An 18269-nucleotide genomic window follows, 5' to 3' on the forward strand; every position below is an offset into this window, starting at 1 on the left:
ACATGAATTCATTTTCAAATATTACTGGTGTACAAAGATTTCCAGGGTTCCCACACCTTAGTTAACTTCAAATTCAAGGACCTTTCAAGGACTTTCCAGGTCCAATCCCCTCAAATTCAAGGACTAAATGTGGGGACACATTTCAAATGAGTGCAAGGTTACATCGTGTTATCTTTTAAGATACATTGTTACAGTTCTCTTTTGAGGGAACTTGCGCTGCGTCACTGTGGTGACACTTTGGGGACACCTCCGTGGGGAAAGTGCGTCTGAATGTGTACATCAAATTCAACCAATGGTGAGGCTTAACGACAAAGACAGGGTGACACGGGAGTCAGGAAGTATATCGCTATCTGAAATATTGCCAAAGATGGCATAACAGGGACGCAGGAAGTATGGCAAGGGAGACGCAGCATCTCGTTCCCTTTTCAGGAAACAACAGTTACATACGTAACACGAGACGTTTTCATGTGTCCAACACAACTGTGCAAAAAAGCATTTTGGTATGAATCAACATTTGCATACAGAAGAAATAAGCATTTAAAGTGAAAAGTTTAGCACGTGTGCTTAAAAAGTCTAGAATTTTTATGATATTATCCTACACTAAACAGGGAATAATATGGATTTTTTTCCAGAAAACTTCTTGCATTAAATAGATTCAAGCACTTTTAATGACCTGTATCTATGTATGCATATTTTCAAAAACTTCCCAGAACCTTTAATTTTTCCCACAGATTCACAAACTCTCAAGGACCCGTGGGAACCCTGGATTTCACTACAAAAACCAAACAAAACTGTGCGTAATTTACATGTTTTAGGATGAAGCATGTTTGTTTACATCTATTGACGTTAATGTGGTTTAAAAAGTGCACTAAACAAAAGCGTTTTAAATGAAATCTTTAATAAGAGATTCTTCAGCATCATTACCTAATTCAGTCAGAAATGGTAACCTGTTTCAGTGGTTGATTGGTCCTAGATCATGATTTATAAACGTTCACATTTACAAAAAAAAATAAAAGCTATATCTGGTGCCTTCATTTACTTAAGACAAGCTCTGAAAGAAATATAACATCAGCTTTCACTGAATACACAACTCTTACTACTGCAAGGCAATCAATACTGCATGAATATTACTGTAAAGAAAGCAAGAAAAATATATAAACAAGAGATTTTTTTAAAATTTAGACTGTACATCATACAGTGATATATATATATAAGACAAAATATAAGATTTAACATTAGTGACACAGAGGTAAATGAAGTACAGGTGATTGAATATAAAAAAATCCACATATCATAACATATTCAGAAATCACAGGTAAAATAACACTGGTTTAAACAAATACATGTGAAGGGGGATCTAACTGTCCATGAGGAGGAAAAATAAAAACAGGTAAAAGAAACATTGAGAAAAGGCACAAAGAAATCTCAGAGGTTGCCGAAGAGCTCGTTTCGTTTGCTCCAGTCCATCGGTGGAGCTTTTTTGTTGGAGCGTTTCTGATGAGCGCGCTCCTTAGCCTGCTGTAATGACAGATTTAGGGATATTCCTTTATCTTCACCTGAAACCGTCTCTTTGGGTCTCTCCTGAAATGAGCACACATCATCATCAAAACCATCCACGATCACTCGGCATTAAAGAGGCAACAGCCTCTACACTCTTTCAAAGGATGTGTTCATTTTTTACACATTTTTTGTGTTATGCTTTAAACACGTTATGTGTCATTTTAACACATTTTTAGTGTTGATTTTGTGTTCAAATAAAGCACAAATTGTGTTAAAAGTAAGACAAAACGTGTTGTTTCAATAATAACACAAAGATGGGTGTGTCATCCTTAAACGAACACTGGTGTGCTGTTTTTAAAGGAAAACACCACAGTTTTTTTATATTTTACTATGTTCTTATCTCAACTTAGATGAATGAATACATACCTATCTTTTTCAATGCATGCACTTAATCTTTGTACAGCGCCTTGTGAATGTGTTAGCATTTAGCCTAGCCCCATTCATTCCTTAGGATCCAAACAGGGATGAATTTAGAAACCACCAAACACTTCGATTTTTTTCAGTTTTTAAAGACTGTTACATGAGTAGTTACACGAGTAAGTATGGTGGCACAAAATAAATCTTTTGTTTGGAACCATAGGAATGAATGGGGCTAGGCTAAATGCTAACACATTCACAAAGCGCTTTGCAAAGATTAAGTGCATGCATTGAAAAAAGATGGGTATGCATTAATTCATCTAAGTTGAAGTAAGAACATTGTAAAAAATTGAAAAACGGTGGTGTTTTCCTTTAACATCCGTTCTAAGAGCCTCCACACACCCACAAAACATCCAGTAAATGTAGAGACAAACCTCTGGTGCAGGAACGCTGGCTGGAGCTGCAGAAGTGATTGTGTTGGATACATTGCTGGAGTTAGAAAGACTAACGGATAGACTTGGTTTTTCCTCATAGGCTGCCTTTCCATTCACCTGCATTGACATCAAACATATACACTTAGTAAATCTACTATTTTCATGCACTGATTTTATACTTAATATACAAGTAGATTAGTGTGTAGAAAAAATTATCCGTATCTGTAGGTGATGTTCTGAGTAATCAAATATCAGCACAGAAATTTTTGTTGTATTGAAATAAATTATGTTTTAAAATGGGACATTTGTACGGAGCCCCTAAGGGGACATGGAGCAAAAATTAAATAAAGTTTAGTTTCATGTGCTCACGCGAAACCTTCATGTGCAGAATTTTTTTTAAAGTTCAGTTGCGCGTGCTCACGTGAAGCTATCGCGCGAGCACGTGAAACTATCGCGTGCTCACCTGAAACTATCGCGCGCACACGTGAAAGCGGAAGTTTCACGTGCGCGCGAGATAGTTTTACGCAAGCACGTGATAATTTCATGCGAGCACGCGAAACTAAACTTTAAAAAAAATTCTGCACATGAAAGTTTTGCGTGAGCACATGAAACTAAACTATAGATTTTTTTTTACTCCAATGTCACCTTAGGGGCTCGGTACATTTGAGTACACTTACATATTCTTCAGTTTAGCTTAAATGGTCAAAAAAGGTTTAAAACTTTAAAAACTTTTTTTCTGTCGATGGGTTGGTAAACTGAAAAAAAAATTATTCATTCAATTTACTCAATTTTTTAAAGGTAAGTTGTTGCAATCAATTTATTTAAGCTACATTTAAACAAAAGTTTTAATTTTATTTTACTATTTTTTTTAAATGTAGCTTAAATAAATTGATTGCAACAACTTACCGTAAAAAATTGAGTAAATTGACTGAATATTTTTTTCAGTGTACAGTTTAATGTTTTGTACCCCTATTTAACTAACTGGTATCAAAAATGTACAACATTTCAATGTGTTGCATACCGACAAAGATACAAAAATTAACTCAAGGGTACCACCCCAGCAAAAAAAAAAAAAAGAAAAAAAGGGGTGTTTCCAACTTTGATATTGGATTACTTAGAATAACATCTACCCATACCGATAGTTCTGCTTTATACTCTTTGTTTCAAATATTAATAAAAAAAACTTGCAAAGTTACTTCAATGGTAACACTAAAAATACAGTCTAAGAAAGGATGTGTTAGATTTTCACACATTTTTTGTGTTATGCTTTTAACACGTTACTTGTCATTTTGTGTTAAAAGTAACACAAAATGTGTTGTTCCAATAATAACACAGAGATGTGTGTATTCACTAACACTGATTGTGTTGTTTTTAATACAAAGTGTAAAATTAAAGTTGATAAATCTTACATTTTTAGGTGTTATCAGTCATTTTAAAAAGTTCATTTGGCCTTACATTTTTTATTTTAAGTGAGAAAATTTCAGATTTTAAAAAATCTATTTTTTAGGTGTTACCGATTAAAGTAACTTTTTAAATTAATAAAACGTTCTCTTACATTTTTTAAGCTTTACCAATTGAAGTAATCTTTTAAGTAGATCCATCTTTTAGTTTTTTAAGTGTACTGATATTTAGTATCCTTTTTTCAAGTGCACTGAAGTACTACTGAAATAGACTTTATATCTTCATTTCTTTGTATAACTTTTACACGTTAATTTCCCGCACAAATAACAATTGTGCTACAAATGTACTTGCTGGTATTTAAGTATCTTTTTAGTATATTCAAACACATGCAATACAGGTCACACTGAAAACAAAAATGAAATGCACTACCACATCTAACCACTAGATGGACTCTGAGCTGTGTTCAATAGACAGTCTGACCATGTTTTGCATAACTTGTTACAGTAACAGTACAGTACAGTACTGTTCGGTACAAACAATACAGAATATGTAGTGAACTTTTTAATGTACTAACAGGTTACAAAAGAACACAAATAACTGATTAATAATAATGATAATGATTAATAAATCTCAAGAGTTGACATTAGATTTTAAATTTAAACCCACAGACATCCGTTTTCATTTAATTTATTTAATATACACATTATTATTTTTTTTTTTTAATTTTAAATGTTTACTCGTCTCACCAATAGAAGATATTTTTTTTATAATTTCTAAAATAATTATGATTCTAATTTTAATGACCTTATTGTACCACAATTTAAAAAAAGGTAAAAATCTCATGATTAAAAAAAAACCTAAGCAAATGTACTCTGAAAAATGAGAAAAGTAACAGACTTGAATCTGATCCTCTCTGGCATGACGCCAAAGACCAGTCTGACACTTTAATTAAACAAAGCAACATATCTGGCCTGGAAATGGTGCTTATCTGTCAGCAAAGGCTGCACAAAAGATTTACAGCATTACTAACAGAGTTTTGGTGATCTATATCAGCACAGCAACAATAAAAAACTAATGAAACAAAATGTTTTTCATGTTACCAGGGTTATGTACGTAAAAAATCCGGTGGTGTGATGAGTAACCAGAACGCACCCTTCCAGATAAGAAATATGACACGATTTAAAAATATATATTTATCTTAGTTATCTAATAAAGTTATCTTCCCGTCTCCATGAAAGTTACCAGAGCTTCCCTGATGACTCCTGGCCCCATATTTAAAGCCAATGATCTATCAAGAAAACATTTACAAATCTCATGAGTTATGATGACTAGTCTTGCATTTACAGGACTCAAAGTCCTCTATCTCTAAACTCAGGGCGAGAGCAACAAATGCTGTTTCCTAACATGAGATGGTGAGACTATCTGAGAAATGTCACGGGTATCACCTGATAAAGTTTAAGATGCCGCTGTTACTGTGAAAGGAAAGAGAGAAGAGTAAAAATCTCCTGACACTTTTATCTTCCATTAGAAAACAGAGACGATCTCCTCCAGATGATTTCTCATAGCTTATCTAACAGAGGAGTGGTTTGAGTCAATCCAGAACATCATCTGACTGTCAGACACCTTGTCTCATCTCTTCAATGATTGTTTTGTACTAAATGTCCACTTCTCAAAAATCTATTGAATAACTGGTAGAAGTGGTCTGAAAAAAATGCTGGTTACTTGAACACCAGCAACACCGAAAAAAACAAGCATGACTAATGTAACTTACCTGAGTGTCTGCATCCTGACTCACTACAGGTTCTGGCAGTGGACCTGCGGACAGAGAAGTGACCCAAAATCAGAGCTGTGACCTGGAAACGCAATCTATAGTGGCATTTAAAAACCTTTTGGGATCAAATATACTGAGATTATCAGGGAAAGATGATAAGCGGAAAGAGGTTAAAATCATTTAGGGCTCTATATCGGTTTGGTTTGATACTGTATAACCCTCCATCGCATTAGAAGCACTGCCATTAAAGGGACACTCCACTTTTTTTTAAATATGCTCATTTTCCAGCTCCTCTAGAGTTAAACATTTGATTCTTACTGTTTTGGAATCCATTCAGCTGATCTCCGGGTCTGGCGGTACCACTTTTAGCATAGCTTAGCACAATCCATTGAATCTGATTAGACCGTTAGCATCGCGCAAAGAGTTTTGATATTTTTCCTATTTAAAACTTGACTCTTCTGTAGTTACATCGTGTACTAAGACAGACGGAAAATAAAAAGTAAAAATTTTCTAGGCAGATATTGCTAGGAACTACACTCTCATTCTGGCGTAATAATCAAGGACTTTGCTGTTGTAACATGGCTGCAGGAGGCGCAATGATATTATGCAGCACCCGAAAATAGTCCCCAGCTTACGGGTGTGCCATATGACGATATTTGGACGTGAATGATTAAAATGTCGCCACGATCCACTTTTTCAAAAACATCGTTGTATCGTGATTCGTGGCTACATCAAGTACGCGACAAGGCATGCGTTACTTGAAGGTGAGGTAAGGGCCGGGTATACCTTTTTTCTGCGTCCGCGTGTTCGACACTTAGGCAATACAAATGATTTCTTATTCAAATTATTACTCTACTAGGCCGTCAGGGCAGCACCGATTAGTAAAATTTAAAAACTTTAGTATAAGTGAAGAAAAGTAGCCAATCCGAAAGTGTGTGTGTAAATGCTGTCTTTTCCTTTATGTAATTGTTTGTAGTGAAGTGTCCTGTCTCAATATTTTCTTGCGTGTGCTCTGTTGTACGCGTACTGTCCGTGCGATTTCTGCCCATATATTTGTTATCTTGTAGGACTGCATTTTATATAGGGGCATTAGTATGGCTGTATTAGGGCTTAGTTATGGCAAAATAGTCTGTGACGATTTTCGGGCGCTGCGTAAAATCATTGCGCCTGCTGCACCCATGGCAGCAATGTTTCTTGATTATTACGCCGGAACGAGCCATATCGGCCTAGAGAAGCGCAACTTGTAATTTTACGTCAGTCTTAGTACAGTCAAAAAATATCGAGACTCTTTGGTCATTTTTTTGCGTGATGCTAATGGTTTAATCAGATTCAATGGATAATGCTAAACTATGCTAAAAGTGATGCCGCCAGACTCGGAGATCAGCTTAATGGACTCCAAAACAGTAAAAATCAAATGTTTAACTCTTGCAGAGCTAGAAAATTAGCATTTTTTCCCAAAAAAAGTAGAGTGTTTCTTTAAATTAGGGATCGACCGATATGGATTTTTCAGTGCCGATACCGATTTTTGTTTCATCTGCCTTAGCCGATGACCGATACAGGCAGTCGATTTTCTTGAGCCGATATTTGGAGCCGATACTGCTTTTGCTCACTCAATTTACATCATAAAAATGACACAATGATGATGCCAAATGTTAACTTACAAGTCTCAATTTTAAAAAAGTAACATTTATAGAACTTAAAAAAACCTATATTTAACAAATAGTAAAAAACAGGTGAGGGTGCTATCCCAGCAAGCAAAAACCAAGACGTTGAAATGACGCTAACTATAGACCCGATATAGACCGACTATGAGTAACCCACTTCTACCCTAAATAGCCTTGAATTTGGTTACATGCCATTTTTGCCAAAATAACTTGAAGATGTATGATATTCCAACATGTAGGCAAAGTCAACAGGTGTTCGAGGTGTTTGCTTTCATTTGTTTTAAACTTATACGTATCGTCTTTTCTTGGGCTATGGTAGACGTCTATTAGATTTTTACTGACAGCCCAAATTTAGCCTGGTTTTAGCCCAAATTGCTTGCTGGGATGGAACCATCTTTTGATGTTGTCATGGAAAGTTTGTTTGTTTTTAGCCACATGACCTGCAATCGCTTGCGGCTTCCAGCACCCTGTTTGTAAATAATGCTGGAAAAAAATCGGCAAACACGGCAGCCACATATCGGCCAATGCCGAAACACATAAAATTCGCAAATAGCGGCCCGATATGCCGGACGATATATCGGTCTATCACTACTTTAAAATGTACATTAAGGTCAGATGGTCAGATGTAAGTTTTCCAACTGCTTGCATGTTGTATATTTCTGTATAAACATTTTCATCATGAAAACATTTATTTCACTTTGTAGAAAACACCAAGATAGTTAGCAATTATCGCAATTCATCCCAAAATAACAGAGATATGAATTTTCGGTCAATATCGCCCAGCCATTTTATGTATACAGTATCTGTTACTGATAGCAGACTTATCATTCAACTGTTATGCAAGGAATATTTGATGACTAGCCATTGAATTATTCAAAAATAATGCACACCCAAGGTGGTAATGCGACACGGGTGGAGTATGGATTTTTTTTTAAATAATTCAAAGGACCGGAGTCAATTCTGGCTATATCACAGTTACTCCAGACATTCCTCTGGTGGTTATTTTAAGACGTTTGACAGGTCAGGTGTGCGTATTTCGAAAAATAATGCATAGATGTGAAACATTTCTCAACCAATCAGAATAACGCATTCAACAGCCCCATGGTGTAAAAATAAATTAATCTTAGTCTGCGAGTTCTCTTTAAACAAAGAAAATCAAAAATGACCTTTTTCTTAATTCTACTTAAGGGTTTAATTGACTGAAAATAGTCAATGCTAACATGCCATTGGCTAAATGACAAATGCGCAGAATTATTTTTTACAACAAAAAGTAGTGAGTTTCATTCAGAAAAACAGGAAACAGACGAACAGACAGACAGCCCTTTTAAAAGTTCATGAGAATTTGGAAACATGATTGATGTGAATGAATAATGAATAAAAGATGTGTGGGGGTGTAGCTGTCAACATCTTTTCAGCAAAAAATGGAGAAAGGCCAGTGGCCCTCTGGCACGCTCATAACAACATTGTACTGTTGGCAAGTTGAACAAAATAAACTAAAACAACATGGCCATTGATGTGACTATTTTACCTGTTGATCTAATTCACATTTACGCATTTGGCAGATGGTTTTATCCAAAGTGCTGTCAAACTATACAAGTGTATAATTAACTTATAACCTTTTGCTCTGATGAAATTTGATCTAGAGGAAAATGTTTACTTTCATAATACTCCAATAATAAAATAATGTTACATCTAAATCAAATATATTAATGTTAAGATTGTGCTGGGCTTTTTAATTCAGTCTGCCATTTTTAGGGTGGGGGTAACTTACGCTCCCTATTTCTCATACTGTTGCCATGGTCCTGGTCACTATGACCACATGTTGGCAGTAAGACTTTGACTATCTCTTACATGTACGGACAGTGTCACAACAGGCTTCAAGTTGATATTTAACCAGCGGTTTGTTACTGTGTGTGTGCGTGTGTGTAAAGTCAGGTGCAATGTCTGAAAAGTTTATGATCAGCAAAACCACACTAGAGGTTAAAAATGACAGGGACAGAAGCACACTTTGCACATAAAAACTTGCTTATACACGCGACATCAAGTTAAAATGTTACACTGGTACCTGTGAGGTGTTTTTCAGTTGGTAAGACCTGACAGCTTGTGAAGAAGGCGTCCGTCTCAGGATCCACCACCAGAAGTGTGGTCTCATCTCCGCCTGCCTTGATGGCTGCCACTACTTCTGAATGCTGCAGTCCATCCACAGAAACACCGTTCACCTGCATAAAGACAACGACACATGAAATCACAGACAAAAAATGTGTCCGAAAAATCAGGTATATAGGGAGCGTTTGCTCACAAAGTTTGGAAAAGATTAACAGAGAATGCTTTGGCAATAACCAAAATGGATTATTTCCCAAGTTTCCACAAATAATCAGATGTGACAATGAATGCATATTTGTTGTGTTGTCCGTGGGAGGGCTTCAAATTCAAAATATGGCCTGAACCCAGAGTACTCCCCCTTCCTTGATTGGGAAAGGAGTGAATTGATGGGGTATGGGATTCCCCAAACGGGAGTGTCCAAGCACTTTGGAAAGGAGGAGGAATGGGTGCTCGACCATTTCGGTGGCTACTCGAGCCCTGGATCGGCACCTATGAGCGCTTCTAATACCATTCTTATTTAAATAAAAGCAAATGTTGTTGCGAAGCTGTACTACTTGTATTTTTCATTTTTATCTCTTAAAATTCTTACAGTAATTCAATTAACTTTTTTTATTAAAATTCAGTAAAAAAAAATAAACCAATAAAAACCACATTTTTACTTTATTGGTAAAACGTTACCTATTCCGTCCTTTTGCACAACATTGTGCAAATTGCTGTAGCAATAACAGGGCACACCAACTTGTGCAATACCATTACAGAATATTAACTTCCTGTGGCAGAGCATTGTGGTAGCAGCGCAAAGGTTGTGGTTTTGATTCCCAATAACCCAAACACACATACGTAAGGAATAATTGACGACGGGCCAATAATGCACACCCAAGGTGCAATGCGACACACCACGAAGCGGAGTGCCGTTACACCGCGGGTGTGCATTATTTTCAAATAATTCAAAGGACTGGAGTCAATTATTCCTCTTATACCATGGTTACCACAAACATTGCTCAGGGGCCTATTTTTAAGACATTTGACAAGTTAGGTGTGCGGTTATCAGAAATTAATGCATACCCATGGAACATTTCTCAGCCAATCAGAATACAGCTTCAACAGACCTGTGGTATAAAGATGAAATAAATGTATATCTTGCTCTGCAAGTCGGTTTGTATAAATGTGTCTGCATGATGCATGCGGGTGATTCCCACGAAATCCAGACATAGAAGGTGTCCAGCATCAGAATTTTTAAAAAGCCCTTGAAGCCAATTTTTTAAACATATAAGATTAAGGTCTGAACTTACATAACCATTATTTTAGAGGATTTAAAAAAAAAATTCTTATAGAATTATAAGGAGCCATATTGAGTGTCACAGTCAATTATGTCCCTTCCAACAATTTAAAAAAAATGTTAGTTCCTTAAATGTTAGGGCTTAAACAATGATATTGTTGCGGAGGATGAGAAAATTGGTCTTGGACACATTTATATTTCTTATGATTGTCTACACATTTACCAATGATCACCAAATACCACATGTTTCTTCACTGTAAATGTTTATAGTATAACATGCACTGAAGCATTTTTTTTTTTAGTTTTTTTATCATAAATATTTCCATATCAAATAACCCAAATCCAGTCATGGACACGTTGCGGTAATGAAAATTTTCCCCTTAAATGTGGAAAAAACAACACAATTGGTTTGTATGATTTCATTTGAAATCATGTGCAAAATAGTACACGAAGAGATAACTGTATGCTTCTAATTTTGATTTGCATTTACATTTGTTATCAACATGTTTCATGACACCTCATGAGTCTAATTTCGCAAGAATCACTCATGCATTTTATGTAAATGACTGATCACATGACCTCCGAGAGGAGACACCTGGGAGAAAACCACGGTTCTGTTGGTCTATCGCAGATCCAGAGGTTAAGGAATCCACGTGGGAAGATTCTGGGCAAGAGTGGGCTCTTAGGAATGCTGATCCCACTCTCCCGTTCTGCAGGCAATTAAAACGCAACGGACAAACAACAGCCCCCTTATGCATTCCTTAATGTCCCTAAACACGGCCCTATTATACACACACACACACACACACACACACACACACACACACACACACACACACACACACACACACACACACACACAAAACAAGAGGCCAGATTCACAGGAAGCAAAAGAGCCAATTCATCTCAGTGAGCGTGAGAAATGGCATGCTTGCATTGTCATGTTCAGGTAATGCATGTGATGTTATGATGACTGACATTTCAAAGGAATACGAGAAAAGATGCAGGAAACTGAACTGAAACTAAGAACAGAATTCTTAAGAGTCCAAAAGCTTTAGGGCACGGCCGCTGACTGAAAACAACACTGCAAGCAGAGATGATCGACTCTCGCACCTGTGCCACCGCTAACCAGTGCTTCGGGAAAACAGTCAATTGTAAACAGTGGGCAGTGTGCATTCAAGCAGATTATTTTGTGTTTTCACTACTCACTGGAATGGGTTACATGCAGAAGAAACATTTAGAGCATTCATGGCATCATGACAAACATGTTTTACTTTTCACTGTCACATGTAGCTGTATTCAGTAGAGGACTCCCATCAAACATAAGTGTCGAGACTTAGCAAAGTGTTTAGCTAACATGTTCCAAAACGTACCACTTCCTGTTGCCAGCTGATGGTGCTATTACTATAAGTGAATATTGGCATTTAGAGGTTTTCATTCCAGGACTACAGAAGAGTCCAGTTTTAAAAATGAAAAATTCATTTTTTTGCGGGATGCTAACGGTCTAATCCAGGGTCCGAAATTAACTTTTTGGCTCACCTGCCACAGGGACTGGTAGATGAAAAAAATCCACCAGCCAAGCATATTTTTTACCGGCCAGAATAATAAACAGCCTTTTTTTGTCACATATACATTAATTTCATTTGCTGTGTTCATAGTCACGAATTTTCTCAAGTTTCATCGTTTTATGTCCGACGACAAATTATTTGTTTCTCTTTTTATCTTAATCATACTGGCGACACACCGAACAACTCATCACGACAGCGTTGAAACTCCATTATCTCCATACCTCCATTTTCACAAAACTTTCTTTTTTATTTAACACATCCCACTTTTCTTCTGCGAGTTTTCGTTTCAAAGGTCGGCTCACTCCCGGTAAATGTCTCCACATATCAGGTAATATGCAGCAGATAGCTGCAGACTGTAGGTTAGCTGCAGTACTAGGTAACAACGGACCGTCTCTAGTGCTTCAAGTCTCGCGGCACTGTTTACCTTTCGGCCCCCGAGACAGTGACACAAAACTTGGTGCGTAGATACGTTCTGTAGCTAGCTCATCTCGTCCCCAGATAAGTTACTGGCAAACACATTATATTGCATTAGTATTTTGGTATGAAAATCACCCGCCAGTGTGGCGGATAGCCTTTTGAATTTAGTCGCCAAACGGAAAATCTACCCACATTTGGTGCTTGGCGGGTTTTAGTTTCGGACCCTGGTCTAATCAGATTCAATGGATTGTGCTAAGCTATGCTAAAAGTGGTAATGCCAGACCCGAAGATCGGCTGAATGGATTTCAAAACGGTAAAAATCAATTGTTTCACTTTGGGAGTTAGAAAATGAGCATATTTTCAAAAAGAGTGGAGTGTCCCTTTAACACTTAATTAATGTCAATTCTTGTATGGCTAACTTTGATGTAAGGATTGACGGCGTTTACACCTACAGTGCTGGGGTCCTAAAGAGAAACTTCAAAGGAAATTCAACACCTCTTTATGAGGCCAATCAGGGCTATACGTTCACAAGAGCCCATTAAAGTTCTAGATAAATCTATTCATTATTCAATTATTAAAAACACAGAAAATTGGATGTGAGGCAGACAGAAAGAAGACTTGTGTGCTTTTTTTCTGTATACTGTGGTTAAGTTGAAGTCATGTCATGCTGCACCCAGTGAGAGCAAATGATTTATTCAAAATAGTTTCACAAGCAGAATGCATTAAACTGTGAAAAACCACATGACCACAGACATGCCAGCCATGACCTGGAAAACCATACATGCTACTTTACAGTACAAACACCATCAATCAATATACAGAAGGGTACACAATGTACGCATGGCATTAACACTACTCTGACTTTATAAATATATCCACTAAAAGACTTGTATTGCCACCTTAAATAGCACTTCTAATGCGCTATATTTTAACTTTCCCTAACGGTCTCTGTCACTTGATCTGTCTGTCATCCTGTCTCCGCCACTACGTCATCTTCTCTTTTACGATCAGCATGAATCGAATTTCCTGTGGGATTTCAGGTGGGCTGATAAACAAGAAGAGCTCTGAGCTCTCCACAGGACTTTCCTAATCCTCGTCTGCCACAGAGACAGTAATCACACTGACCTCTCCTTCACTGCTATTTAATGAGATTACTGCTCTGGAGACAGCACACACAGCTCAGGCATTTAGGGGCTGTGTGTATTAAGATGCATTTTGGTCAATCAGATCACAAGTTGATGAAAGAGACACATACACGCTTACACCTGGTGTTTTAATCGGTCTCTTTTGACCACTTCTGTCCTGATTAATTCGAGGGGATGGTCTATGTGCGAGTCCCTATGCTTTCATTTAAATGCGAGCGGGAGAAATGACGGTTTTAATTGACGCACAGTCGTTCACTAATATTATGTCAGAGTCCGCTGCTTGTGTTGTTAGTAAACATGCTGCACAACGTTTTGTACATGTATATGTATGGGCTTTCTCTGATATTTCAGAGCAATTGATAAAATATGCTGGCACAACTGTTTGTGTAAACGTACCCTGAATAAGCTATGTTTGAATTGTGAAACACCCTAAAGTATATATGTAAACCTTTAAGCACAACCGAATTCAACATTACAACATGTTTTATTGGAAGATTCGTTGAATTAATTCAACAAATCTTTAATTGTTGATTGATTATTGTTGTGGCAAGAGTACACAAGCTACACTTAGCCTGTCAGTACTGTACTACTTAGTGAAAGAATGTTCATTGTTATTTAAAAAGATATTCATGGGTGTACTTTAGCACAGTTATGTGAAGGAGAGTAAGATAAAAGAAAGGAATGAGAGTTATTATTTTAACACATTCCTAAAGTACACACACACACACACACACACACACACACACACACACACACACACACACACACACACACACACACACACACACACACACAGAGTTGTGTTTATTACAGATTAGATGATGTATTAAACCTGCACTATTTTGTCTTGGGGCCGAAGTCCAGATTTGTCAGCTGGAGAGTCTTCATCCACCGCCCTGATGTACTGCCCAGGTTTGGATTTCTCCGTGTGAAGATTAAATCCGTAACCAGTGGCACCCTTATTCATGTGACACAGACGAGGACGCAGTTCGTTCTTTGATTCCTGCAGAGACAGTTAAGAAGGAAGACAAAATCTGGTCATCTTATTCTACCAAAACAAGATTCATGATACATTTCATAATGTCAGTTATAATATACATGCATACACTCTAAAAAGCCATTGGGTTAAATTAACCTAGACAATGTTTATATTTGACCCAACAATGGGTTAAAGGTCAAATTCTTCCTGATCCCATTTTTTTTAAACTTTAGTTAGTGTGTAATGTTGCTGTTACAGCATAAATAATATATGCAAAATGATAAAGCTCAAAGTTCACTGCCAGGCAATATATTTTTTTACTAAACTCTGCCCACAGAAATACGTCAGTCGCCAGCTAAGCTCGAACCGTACTGCTAAACTAAGCTGCTGTCGAATTACAACACACTAAACAAACTACACATCAACTTACGTATTTCTGAAGGAGGGACAAGGAAGACATCAGCCCGTTTTAGGACAGTGAAAAAATTATGTAAAACATACTGTGTTTTTTATACGTGAAACATGATTATGTTATATTGCGCACAGTAAACACAATCAAAACTTCAAAAACACAGGAGGAATAGGTCCCTAAAAACAACCTAGCATTTTGGGTTAAAACAACCCAGCATAGGTTAAAAAGGGTTGAAAATTTGAAAAAAAAACCTGCATTTTTATAAAACAACCCAGCATAGGATAAAAATGGTTGAAAATAGGTTAAAAATAACCCAGCATTTTTTTATATAAAACAACACAACATAGGTTAAAAAATGGTTGAAAATTTGTTGAAAAAACACCCCAGCATTTTTTATAAAACAACCCAGCATAGGATAAAAACTGGTTGAAAATAGGTTAAAAATAACCCAGCATTTTTTTTTAAAACAACACAACATAGGTTAAAAAATGGTTGAAAATTTGTTTTTAGCACGGATCGGATTATTTTTCAGATCAGCAAAAATTGGGTGGGGAAAATCTAATAACAAATAAAGAAATTACAAACATTTATAAAAAAGAACAAAGCTGCACATTAATAAGGGATAACATTAGCATTAGGTACAGAAATCGAATTAAATGAGTCATAACACTGTCTTTATTGTATAAATTAAATATATTATTATTTTTAGAGCTATTTGTCTCTTTGTTAGACTAAAGTAGGTTAATTGAGGTTACTGTCTCTTTAAATATGCAGAGACTGGTTTATGACTGTAATCTATACATACACTTAAGACATAAACAAATGTTTTTATTAGAAAAAGAATACTTTGGAGATAATTTTGTTTATATGTGCCCTGTCAATAACAGAAAGATTTTAAGTTCGCTTGTTTGCGTCTCACTTGTGTGTGCACTATTGAGGGCACTTAAACGCGCGCGCACACAGAGAACGAAGGCGAATCCCAAACAGCGTAGCATAAAAACGTTACGTTGTTTTTCATTGCTTTATTCGGCACATGTATGTTAATGGACTATACAGTATGAGACACATTTGCGCGACTCTCTCTAAAGTTTACACATCAAGAGTTCTGATCTTTGAAGGGCGTACTCACTGTGATGATCACGTCTGGACCGGACACAACCGCATGTGCCTCTGTGCGTACTTTAGCGCCTTTTTGCGGTTAAATACATCCACGCCGCATACATGTTGCTTCAGACAAGCACGTGCAGGTCACGGTTTCTGTTTGGGTCATCACAACATTTCGGTCGTATTGTTTCGGTGATAAAAGCATTTCGGCCGAAAATGCTCTTTTGGGCCATTTTCGGACAAAAATGTCCGGTGGCCGAATATTCAGTGCATCCCTAGAAAAAACACCCCAGCATTTTTTGTAAAACAACCCAGCATAGGATAAAAAATGGTTGAAAATAGGTTAAAAATAACCCAGCATATTTTTTTTAGGGGTGCACCGATATATCGACCAATGATGCTTGATATGCTTCTCAATGAATTACAGTGAAATGCAGCTAAATCCAAAAGCCAGAGGGCGCTCTCGTGCAGGAACTCAATATGGGCTGCAGAAGAAGAACCATTACACATGCAGCTGTGGCCCTGTCCAAAATTGCACACTTCGGACTTGTGGACCTCTTCAGAGTCCACACTTTGATGACATCATGTAGTGCAGACCCTAGGGACTAGGGTGTCAACAATAATCGATTCGGCAACAGGGTTCTTGCAGGTTTCAGCAAGTTAAATTTAAGACCTTTTTAAGACCTTTTAAGACCATTATGAGTAAAATTTAAGACCAACACGACACATTACTAGAAGCATTCAAATGATCTGAGCAATTCTTAAAACATTCTATTTTTATTGATTCAGTTATAGAAAAATATAAAATGAACGCAGTTTTAAAACAGATAATCAAAATACATGGAAATACATTATGCTTAACTCTATTAGACCACGAGTGTTGGCACCGACAAATTTTACCCATAGCCCTTTAGGAAGAGACTTCTGACAATGGAAGCCCAAAACTGGCTCCTAGTGAGCCATTGAAATACATTGAGTTAGAGGCAAAGAGCTGTGATTTTTCTTAATTAAATTTAATAGTCAAGAAATGCATTGATTTACAATATTTATACATCACACTAATATGTGTAAGTAGTATTTTTATAAAATTCTATTAACAATGTTTTTTGACAAACAAAATTCACTAATATTAGATCAGTTAGTATGGTCAGCTGCTGGTTTGTGCCTAGTTTTACACTGCCTCATACAACTTTAAAGCTTTAAAATGCATCACACTCTGTAGTACGTAAGCTTATAAGGGAGGTTTCCCAGACAGGGATAAGAGCTTTCCAAACTTGAAAACAATTTGCACTGACATATCTTAAAATACATCAAAATGCACACAAGTAATGGTTTTAGTAAGGCATGTTTATTAAAACTAGTTATATGTCATAATTAAACTAAGGCCTAGTCCTGGTTTAAGCTAATCCCTGCCCGGGAAACCACCCCATAATGTTTAATGTACAACTGACTGTGTGCTGTGTATATATCTTGTGCCTGTTTATAAATATACAAAGAACAAAAGATCACTTTTAATTATTATTAATCCCTAAAAGCATTACTATGCATTTTATTAATACAAGTTATTAATAAATTAATGTATTGCATTTAATTGAATACAGAATCACAGAGCCAAAAAAACACTCCACCCATACGTTTTATGCATAAATATGCACTATATACCGCCATCAGGTTTAATAGCCTCTCTAATTACACAATAACGGATTAATCTGCATTAAGAAAATGAAATTTACCATTAAAAGGCTGTTTGATATGTGTTGCTAACGTTATCCACTAAGACCGTTTCTCAATCCGAAGGCTGAAGCCTCCGAAGGGTCGCATTTCTAAGATGGATACGTCATAAAAACGGTCTTATTTCAGAATATTAACTTTGAAATTAACTTTAAAACATTGATTATTATTCTTAGTTAATCGTTGTAATATGCTTATGACTTGCGAATGTAATGCTCAGTTAACTTAAATAAACCAGGCAATGCCGTATGCAGCAGCCTGCCTATGCGAAAGGGCTCTGATTCTACCGCTGTTCATTTTACCGTAACTCCTGAAGCATTTGCGCAATCAAAAAGTTTGAATTG

At 36.6% G+C, this 18269-nt stretch overlaps 1 protein-coding gene across 1 annotated transcript in view; it reads right to left on the minus strand.

Moving 5' to 3' along the window:
• Positions 1-881: 881 nt before the first annotated feature.
• Positions 882-18269, minus strand: part of nherf1a (NHERF family PDZ scaffold protein 1a) — a 59597-nt gene continuing 42209 nt past the window's right edge. Inside the window, exons 2-6 of the mRNA XM_065262801.2 lie at positions 14532-14702; positions 9253-9406; positions 5524-5567; positions 2352-2468; positions 882-1581 (exon numbers count right to left, since the gene is read on the minus strand). Coding sequence (XP_065118873.1) covers positions 1426-1581; positions 2352-2468; positions 5524-5567; positions 9253-9406; positions 14532-14702 — 642 coding nt within the window. The 3' untranslated portion in view covers positions 882-1425. The remainder of the gene's footprint in view (positions 1582-2351; positions 2469-5523; positions 5568-9252; positions 9407-14531; positions 14703-18269) is intronic.

The sequence above is a fragment of the Paramisgurnus dabryanus genome, chromosome 1, assembly GCF_030506205.2.
Source record: "Paramisgurnus dabryanus chromosome 1, PD_genome_1.1, whole genome shotgun sequence".
NCBI lineage: Eukaryota > Metazoa > Chordata > Actinopteri > Cypriniformes > Cobitidae > Paramisgurnus > Paramisgurnus dabryanus.